Source organism: Antechinus flavipes, chromosome 4 (assembly GCF_016432865.1).
Source record: "Antechinus flavipes isolate AdamAnt ecotype Samford, QLD, Australia chromosome 4, AdamAnt_v2, whole genome shotgun sequence".
Taxonomy (NCBI): domain Eukaryota; kingdom Metazoa; phylum Chordata; class Mammalia; order Dasyuromorphia; family Dasyuridae; genus Antechinus; species Antechinus flavipes.
Window position 1 is genome coordinate 303,979,795 of NC_067401.1, and position 10,370 is coordinate 303,990,164.

At 34.3% G+C, this 10,370-nt stretch overlaps 1 protein-coding gene across 1 annotated transcript; it reads left to right on the forward strand.

Moving 5' to 3' along the window:
• Positions 1 to 824: 824 nt before the first annotated feature.
• FABP7 (fatty acid binding protein 7) lies at positions 825 to 5,928 on the forward strand. The gene is made up of 4 exons (XM_051997679.1): positions 825 to 1,371; positions 1,927 to 2,099; positions 3,183 to 3,284; positions 5,591 to 5,928. Exons 1-4 carry the CDS (start codon positions 1,299 to 1,301, stop codon positions 5,639 to 5,641), a joined length of 399 nt encoding a protein of 132 aa, XP_051853639.1. The 5' UTR covers positions 825 to 1,298; the 3' UTR covers positions 5,642 to 5,928.
• Positions 5,929 to 10,370: the final 4,442 nt, after the last annotated feature.

The following is a 10,370-nucleotide window of genomic DNA, read 5'->3' on the forward strand; positions in this document are numbered from 1 at the left end:
CTACAATAGCTAGGATTTTTTTTTTTTTTTTTTAAATTTCTGCTCTCCTCTTTAGCTATGCTGGCTTAGATTGGTAGCCCTAAAGAAACCATAGGTTAGTGTGGGCATGGGAGGGTTTAGTCTTTAAAAATGCTAATCATTCAGATATTCTGTCCTGATAGTTCTAGAATTCCTATTGTATTATCTGAAGAAAAAGTAACTCACTTTTCTATACCCAGACAATTCTTATATTCTTATTCCCCCCCTTCTTCTCCCCTCCCTATCCCATAAAGAACCCTCATTTTACTCTTTCTTAGCTGCTTTCTCATTGCAATTAGCTCTCCTACTCTTGCTAAGGACAATGAGAGCTCTAAAGTCTGCTTACTTTGTTGGGAGAATGTCAAAAATAGTTTTAGGTCATTGACACCCAGGCAGGGCAACATGTACTATAGGGAGAAAGGCCTTTTTCCCCCTCCTGGCTTAACTTTTTTTTTCTTTTAATCTCATATGTGAGTGTCTCTCCCCTCTCTTCCCTCTGTCTCTCGTATATGAGATAAAATTAAATCAGGAACAGATTCCTTTTTTTCCAATTTGTTGGGGGAGGACAGAGGGAAGGAGAGACAGAGACAGAGACAGACAGAGACAGACAGAAACAGACACAGAAACAGAGACACAGAGACAGAGGCAGAGACAGAGAGAGACAGAGAAAGACAGACACACACAGAGAATGAGAATGGGAAAGTGTTCAGCATCCTTTGGTTTAAAAAACTTGGCATTACTGTAATTTTCTTCATGGGGCTTTCATTTGTCACTATCTTGACGTTCAACGGAAATCAATTTGAATGTTCCATTGTGCATTTTTCTTTTTCCTTTTCCCAGTCTTATATTACTATTGCCAAAATTTCAAGCTAAACCTGAAAGACCCCTCTCATTTTTTTGTTTCCTCCTCTTTTCCCTACCCTCATCCCTAATGAAGCCTCCTTCCAGCCTAGCCCCATAAGGGATAAGGGCCGCAGTGTGTCGGGTGGGTGGTGCCTGTCCTACTCTGCTGACCCAGTGGCCTGAGCCAATCACAAAGAGGATTGGGCCCCTTGCTCCTCGATTCCATTCCCCCTCCCCATCTCCGGGCTCCTAGAAAGAGGGACGGAGGAGGGGGTGGAGATTTCAGCTCTAATCCTTGCTCTTTGCCCGCCTCTTCTTCAAATAAGAAGCTGGAGCTGAATTGCTGGGGCATATTCTAAACCTCAGGGCCAGGAAAATTAAGCTTATCTTCTTAGTTGTCTGAAGCTAGTGAGGGAGGTTTAAAAAAAAAAAAAAGAATGGTGGAGGCTTTCTGTGCTACCTGGAAGCTGACCGACAGCCACAACTTTGATGAATACATGAAGGCACTAGGTAAGTAAAACACAAGACTAAATCTTTTTGAAAACCACAGTATGTATGTGTGTGTGTGTGTGTGTGTGTGTGTGTGTGACTTTATGATTCTTTTTTCAACTGCTTGTGTAGATTAAAAAAAAAAAAAGCTTCAACTCCAGTATCCAATTATAAGATTGCTTTTTCCTGAAGATTAAAGGACCAAAATAATGTAAATACAGCCTTTATAATCTGCCCTCTTTCTTCTTAAATCTGGACTCTTCTGATTGGGTTTGATCTGTATTCCTTAAACTGCAACCATCTGAATCTAAAAAGAGCTTGAAGACATTTTGATTTTTCCTTTGTTTTCATCAGCATTCAGTTATTTTGGCAGATAAAATCATGTTACATGACTAAATATTTGATTGTGCCTTAGGATACCTTGATTTCCAATGTAAGGTTTGGGGTGGGAATGAGAGGAAATGGAAAAATAAGGAAAGGTTTTGAAAGTTGTCTGAAAGTTGCAAGCTCCATTGCAAGCCCAGTAGCTTTTAGATGGCTGAGAGTAACTTTTATCATTTCTCCCTGGTTCTTTAGGAGTGGGCTTTGCCACTAGGCAGGTGGGTAATGTGACTAAACCAACAGTGATAATCAGTCAAGAAGGGGACAAAGTGGTGATCAGGACTCAGAGCACCTTCAAGAACACAGAAATCAGCTTCCACTTGGGAGAAGAATTTGACGAAACAACTCCAGATGATAGAAACTGCAAAGTAAGTAATTTGACTTCTTTCCAGAAAGAGAAGAGCCAGGGCAAAGTTGTTAAAGAAGGGATTTTAAGCTTTAGGATATAGGGACAAAAGGAAAGCTATTCAAAAGTGGAATGGGCCACTTTGGAAGTGGGAGTTTCCCCATCATGCTTCCTAAAGAGGATGGATGACCACTAATCATTCATCTCTCTCTCTCTCTCTCTTCTCCTTCCCTCCCTGTCTCCCTCTCTTTCTCCCTCTCCCCCCTCCCTCTCTCTCTCTTTTTTTCCCTTCCTCTATCTCTCCCTCTTCTCCCTCCCTCCCCTCCCCCCTTTCCTCTCTTTCTGAAATTCTTTTTAAGGCAAGGGTAGAATTAAGTGACCACTGAACTCTCAACTTTGAAATTCTGTGTTTAAAGATTCTTCACGTATTTCTTTTCTGTGGGGGATTTCCTTCAGTTGTGAGGAGCCTAGGAAGGAATTATTTTTTACTGGGAAGACTTCCATCCCATTCATGGTTCTTGAGATACCAGATCAACTGTTCTGATTCGTGATCTATTTTGAGTTCCATCTCTAGTTCAAATTTTCCCATCCACAAGGTTTTATCCTATTATTTTCCCTCATTTTTCTATTTGAACTGTATTCCTTAAACTGCAACCTCTGAAATAAATTCTCAAAAGATGGTGGGAACATGCATTCCTCCTAAAGTCTTTGAGAAAATTAGATGAATAATATTATTTTTTTTTTCACTTCAAGGCTTCATTTAAATGCAAATGGTATAGAGATGAATGATTATTTGTTTTGGTAAGGAATTTTTAATTTCTGATACATAAAGGCATTGAATTTTGAACAAAGAAACACATTTTAATAAAAATGATTAATAATAGATTGCACAATTCATGTTTTAATGATATAATTATTATAGTTCATTGAAGTAATGCAATAGTGATTCCAGTCACAGATTGGCATCTTACCATCACACCAGTCAATTGTTCAATTTGTTTTCAAACAGTTCAAGTTCCTTCAAACAGAAGTTAAGAGCTATGTTGCTTAAATCTTAACCATTTCTATAGTTGTCTTAGTTCTCTTGTGTTTTTGTTCTTTGTAGTCTGTTGTGAGCTTGGATGGTGATAAGCTAGTTCATGTTCAAAAATGGGATGGCAAAGAGACAAACTTTGTAAGAGAAATTAAGGATGGCAAAATGGTCATGGTGAGTAAGAACAGTATATTCTGTTTAGAATTTATTTGGTGTATAATATGCAACATGAACAGCAAAAACTATATTAGTTTGTGTAAAAAGAATTCCCCTGCCCCCATAACTCTCCTGTTTGAAATACAGGAGATAAGTATACAAAAAATATCCTTTTTTTTACAACAGTAAATTTGCTCTACTTAATATACACTCTAGTTGTATATTAAGTAGAGCAAATTTACTCTTGTTGTTGGTAGTTATAGCATGTGAGAAAAAAGACTTTGGTAGAAAGAAATATCTAAATTTCAAGTGAAATAAAATTCTGCATATGAACAATAAAATATAAATAAAAATATGAAAATCAGTAATGTTTTATAATTAGAAAAATAATAAACTAGTTAAGTCTCAAAAAATTAAAGTTTACAAATCCAGTTGATGAGCAACAAGAAAGTGTTATCACTAACATATATATGTATATGTATGTATACATTTAAAATATTGATACAATTAAAATATTGATATTCAATATTTTAGTAATAAAAAAGATACAAATATATGCTAGCAAAATAAACAAAAACTAATTTTTGAATTTAATTTCCTCAACTAATTAAGTTGAACAGAAATGGCTTTATAAGTATAAAAAATATAATATTTTGACCTATATATTTTGGACAATTTAATGTATAATGTGAAGCAACGACATTTTGGTGATATATATATTTGGGGGAACTCATTCATTCTTCCAGTTTTTCTTACCTATTTTTAAAAAGAATCAGAACACACTCCTCATCCCCTATCATAGTAGCCTAGATTTATATGATGATATTTTTGCAAAGTAGAAAAAAATCTTACATACAATGGCAGGCAGTGAAATATTATCAGGCCTATTTCTTACAAGAGGAAATAAAAGTGGTTTTCTTTAATTGACTCTGTAACTTGCCCAATATGACTTGGGTAGTAAATGTTGCCTCTTTTGACTTTAATTCTAATGTATTTTCCCCACATGCCTATTTTAAATAAAAGTTCAACTGTGGTCAGTGAAGAATCATAAACGAAATTTCAATGCAAATTTCAATGCAATGTAATAATAATTACAGGAAAAAAAATTGATGGAAGACATCGACAAACTGCTCTCCTACAGATAATGTCACATGTATTTATATTTGTATATGGAATTACAAGTCCTTAAGGAAAATGAGTTTGGCAAAGCATATAAACATCAATTTTTTTAATTTAACATTTATATGCTAGAAAATAGAAGCCAATAATTTGGACTACTTTAATTATATTTGTAGCTCTGCTTCTGAATTCCACCATCAAAAACAAAGGATCACACATTCACGTGGTGAATTAGTGTCCAACTATTACAGAGACTACATCTTTGTCCAGATAATTTTTGATTGTTCAAAATCTGTCAAAAATTTAGTGATACCAAGCGTGGGAAGTTATGCTTTGCAAAACAAATCAAGAAAGTTCTATATTCAGATTCTTTTTCCTTTCTCTTTATGAAGACTGATTGTTGAACTTACCATTGCTTTCTTTGTAGACAACTGAAAAAATCATCTAGATACATCAGGTACAAAGTTTAGGTCACTTCAGTTTTCTCAATTAAGACATCATGTTAAAAGTGATATAGAAACTGAGTTGTCAACAGAGTGACCTAGTTTCAAATCTTGCTTCAGACACTTTCTTGTAAGTCAAAGAGGTAAATAGAATACCAGAAAAGTTAGATATGATAGATCTCTGGAGAAAATGTAATGGAGACAGAAAGGAATACACTTTCTTTTCAGCAGTTCATGGAACCTATACAAAAATTGACCATATATTAGGACATAAAAACCTCAAACTCAAATGCAGTAAGGCAGAAATAGCAAATGCATCCTTTTCAGACCATGATGCAATGAAAATTACATTCAACAAAAAATCAGGGGGAAGTAGACCAAAAAATAATTGGAAACTAAATAATCTCATACTAAAGAATGATTGGGTGAAACAGACACTTTCTTGTGATAATAGTCAATATTACTTTGATCATTTAAGGTATAATTAAGATACCTGATTTGACCTGGTCCCCTGCTAAGATTAATCAGTTTATTTTGTCCATAGAAACATACAATAGGTATATAAGTGAAATATTTAGAACTATCTATGATCCTTTAAAAAAAAAAGGCAGAAGAATCAATCCCTAAATGGGTCAGGGAAATTTTCAAGCATATGAGTTTTTAAGACTGCAGATAGTTTAAGCTATTTAAAATATAAGAAAATGCCTCCACTGATACCATTTTTCTTCAATTTAAAGTCTTATTTATATTTTAATATTCTAGACTCTCACCTTTGGAGATGTGGTGGCTGTTCGTCACTATGAGAAGGCATGAACAGCATCATGATGGTCCCCTGTCCAGATGAACACTTCAAGAGAAGTTTTTGGTTTTTTTCTGTCACTCTAATATGAGTACCATCGAACCATAATCCTACTGATGTGAATACCACTGATGTTGCTCTGGAAGGTGATGAGCCTTTTAAAAATGTTGCTCGAGTCAATTTTCCCACTTGGAAAACTTTGCGTGATCTTGGAACCACATTTTTTACAAAAGAAAAATAAATAATTTTTTTTATGATCTGGGGGGGAAATTCAAATCAAATAAAGATAAAATGTTAGAAATTTGTCTAGCTTTGTGAGTTAATGGAAGTTCTTTGGGAGGTAGGCATAAGGGCAGCTTATAACAAATTAGCCTTTTATAAAGACTTGTGGTTCTTAGAATCTTTTTGTGCAGAATGCCAAAAAAAAAGCATAACTACATACACTGAAACCTTGTTTTAATAATATTCTTAGAGTTGATGCCAAATTATAGATGAGAATATAATAAGGTACTTCTGAAAATTAGATCCACTTACATAGGGGCCAAGACACATCTACTCTCTTGGGTTGTTAAACTGGGCTTTAATACAGTCTAAGAAGCAGAATAGGATTGTCACATTTTATTCCTTAAAAAATAAACCAGAATAGTGGAGAAACTTTTCAGTTAAGATTTAAATTTAAAAAGTTTTTTTTTTTTCAGTTGTGTTCTTCTTTGGTTGTCTGGCAAAGCCTATTAATGTCTTCTCAGAATAATGTTTTTAAATGTATAAAATAAAATACATAGGGTTACAGAGGAAATCAATTCTATTTAAATAACATCTATCTATATCTATATCTATATATAAGAAATGCAAACACATATTAGTTCACAGACCCCAGGTTAAAAAGCTGTTTTAAAGTCAGCCCTTTAAAAGAATATTTTGTCTGACAATATCTAGAGCAAAAAATACAGATTTAATTTACTATTCTTTTGATTTCTTGGGAATCCTTTACTATGTGACCTGAAAAAAAAAAGGTAAACATTATTTTTCTGGGAAAAATATATTTCCATTGCAATGAACATAGATATTCTAACTCCACTTAAATTGTATATTTAGAAATATTTGAAAACCAAAATGTGGCTAATCTTCATAGGATGCTGAATTATATTATAGACAATGTCTAGTGGAATAATATTAAAATCCTGATAGGTATCTTGAATTAACATATGAATGAAAATAACTACATACAGTTTACTGGCTGGTGAGACAGAGACCTGTCTGGGTAAGGAATCCCTACAGCTCTTCAAATACTGTGTGAGGACTGTTACAAGGCCTGAAATGTGTCAGTGAGATGTTTGCCATACTATATCCTGACATCTGTGATTTCTAAACCCTGCCTGGAAAATAATCAACTCAGATCTGTCTTATTAATGTGCATATCTATAACATTTGTTTATGGCCTCCATTTCTATAAATGCAAATTCAGCACTTTAGTGTAATTTCCATGACAATGGACTTACTTTTGTCACGGAGTAAAGGATGAATTCTTTTCCCTGTTAGGGGCTTGCTAAATGGGATGGAAAGAAAAGCTTAACTAGAAAGGGTAGCATTGGTGACAGAATTTGAATATAAAATAGCTAATATTGGCAATCTTCCTGCCCTCTCTTCTGATGCATTCAAGCTAATTCTTAAGTATTTTCTTCCTCAAATCTTATCCTGTTGACATTGAAACAATAGCATACATTTTATATAGCCCTTAACAATTTACAAAGCACTTTCTCATAGCATCCCTGTGCATTCAATTGTGTGCATATTATCATTCCCAACAGCTGGAGTCCTGGAAACCCTTGTTTAGTTGGGCTGAGGGGCAGTGGAAGAGTTAGAGCAGCAATAGCAGTGACTGTCACATCAGATTTATCAGAAATGTTGCTCAAAACAAGATGACTCAGAGTGTTGTGTACAATCTTTGGGATTCTTCTTGGGTGGGAGGATTGGGGCCCTGATAGTGCAGGGAGGTCATTTCCTATGCTTTAGCTGTGCTCTAAGGCATTGCCTCAATTCAAGTACACCTTGGGAATAAGATAATAGAGAAAGTAGGGACTGCTAACTTTGGACCACTTTGGTCAGGGCTCCAAAATCCTTTTTTTTCCCCACTATAAAAACATAGAGAAACCTGTGCTTTTAAAACCCTATTAAACTTCTCATCAAGAAAAATAATTTAAATAATTTAAAGTTGGGAGATAATAAGGCTAAGTTAACCCACATACCTTTTTTATGTTATGGAGGGTAAGAATCAATTTGATTCACTTCATGTTATGCCCCCATTGTATGCAAAGCTATGAAAGTGTAAAGCAAAGTGGGTAGAGGACTGTTTAGGAATCAGTAAGACCTGCTTTAACTATTGTCTTTGATATGTATTGGCTGTGTATTCAAGGAAAATTTTTTTTAACTTTTTAGGGCTTCAAGTGTATTTATCAGGGTATAAATTAGAGGACATGCTAATTTAAATTGGTGAATTATCCATATCAATGCAATAATAGGTCAATACTGAAAAAATATATTCAAGGTCCTGTGTTTTGTTTTAATTCCATAGCAGTAAGCATATTCATTTTCTTAGGAATACTATAGTTTTCACCAGATGCTGAGTGTTTTATAACATATCACTAGCACATTATGATTTTCTTTCTGGCTATTGTTTTCCCAGTATTTTCCCCATCTCTTTTGTTCTTGGATCCCTTGCATGAAAGACTCTCTTAATAGGATTTATTCTTTTAAGATAAACATTTCTAGGATTCCCTGATTTTCTTGAAGCCTTTTTGAAGTTTTGTTTAGTCCAAGCCCTATGTTTTGTTCCTCTCCTAGATATTTGCCTTTTGGAAGCCCATCTTTTCTTTTCTTCCCCCTCAGATTGTCAATAATTGAATAATTGTCTTCTGAAAAGCTTCAATTTCTATTACCAAGACAAATTTAAAATTCCCTATTTCCATTAGATGGCTGATATTGCTAATGTTAGACTCAGTGCTGCCACCTGCAATCACTTTGGTTTACTTTTCTCTTGTTTTAGGTAGGTCTGTCTTTTGCCTAGGAATCTATTTTATTCAAAAATAATGGGTTTGTTTGTTTTTTTTTTTTAGTTCTTATTTTCTTTATACAACATATTTAAGAGCAGGATAAGCTATATATATTCCCTTTCCTCTAACAGAAGTCCTTGAGGCCAAAGGCACTCATTGCATCCCAGGCAATCACTAGTTATTTTGACTTTTATCTTGCCATTGGATTTTTCTGACTGGAAGAAAGAGTAAGGACTTTGGACAGCTCTGGCTTACTTAATTTAATTGCAAACCACGGCATAGCTCTTGTGATATCACTGATCCCTTTCAAGAATGAAGGATGAACAATAATATTACCTCCATTTTAAATATGAAAAAAAATATTCTCAGAAAATAGACTTACCTACAATCACAAAACCAATAAATGGAGCAGAGGTAAAGAAAGATTTTTATTCTAGTTGTTTCACCTTTACTGACTTTTCTACCATACCACATTGCCTCTAAGCATTGTCAAGAAGCTAATTCCTTTTTATGTCACTGAATGTAGGTATTTACTATAAGAATAGTAACGACAAACTCCAAAGTAAGAGCATTTTGGTATAGAAGTCATGTCTGATATAGCAAGTTCTAAAATGTAAAGGCTATACTAAAAAAATGTGAAGCAATACTCAGCTAGCATGACCCAATCACAGGCTACTGGAAGACAGGATATAGGATATCATCTCATATTTGTTTTCAGCATCAATATAGCCATTGTCGATCCAACTTTTCTTGGAAGAAATAGAGATCTACAATTAATAAATGTATATACCATAGGCACAATTAGATTAGATAGAGAAAAAGGTAATAAATTGGTGATTATGAGAGAAGTAGGAAAGAAGTCACAGAATATTTTATACTATTTAAAATATGCCTTTTATGGAAATATTTTATACTATTTAAAATGCCTTTTATGGATGGACATTCATTTTGTAATATATATTGTCTCACAGATTGTAGGCAATATTATATTGACTTGAATTTCAATTGTCAATCAATATGTACTCTCTTATTTTGCTATTCTGAAACCTGTTATTTCTTTCTTTCCTAGATTTTATTGCTCAGACATTTTCCTATACACACCTTTAATTCCAAAGCTCCTTTTTCTGAGATAAGTGTTTCCAACTGTTATTTTTGCCCTACAATGAGAAAGAAGTTTGATACTTTTTACAATTTTGAACGTTGTTTCAGCATGTCCCTGGCTGGACTTGAAACAGGACTGAGAAGCTTTGGTTTCCCTTTCAAAGCCCCATTCACAGTAACAACACCCATTAGATTACACCGGGAAAAAAAGAACCTTTTCTTTGATGAGAAATGAATGCACTTTGCCAAAGAAAAAAAAAAAGGAAGGCATTTTCTTTCCGAAAGCATTTCCTCATTCCGATAATTAAATGTAGGAGCTGGTGATCTTTAGGACTTTTCAGTCTCACCACAAAACAGTCACTAAACCGTAGGATTAAGAAATGGGAGATTCACACCCTTATTAGATTCAGTAACTAACTTGCCTCAAAGGGGTTTTAGGGAGAAAGAAAACCTAATACCCCCATTATAAACTTTTTTACGGCTCAACAGCAAAGATTCCATTCCAACCTTTTATTTAGCCAATTTGCAAAGGCCAGGAGGTGTTTTGCAAGGGTTTTTTTCTTTTAAGAAATTCAAACAATTCACAGAAGAG

Coding starts and splice junctions, on each gene's coding strand:
- FABP7 (XM_051997679.1), top strand. CDS start 1,299: ATGGTGGAGGCTTTCTGTGCTACCTGGAAGCTGACCGACAGCCACAAC. Junction 1,372..1,926: donor TGAATACATGAAGGCACTAG/GTAAGTAAAACA, acceptor CTGGTTCTTTAG/GAGTGGGCTTTGCCACTAGG. Junction 2,100..3,182: donor CAGATGATAGAAACTGCAAA/GTAAGTAATTTG, acceptor TGTTCTTTGTAG/TCTGTTGTGAGCTTGGATGG.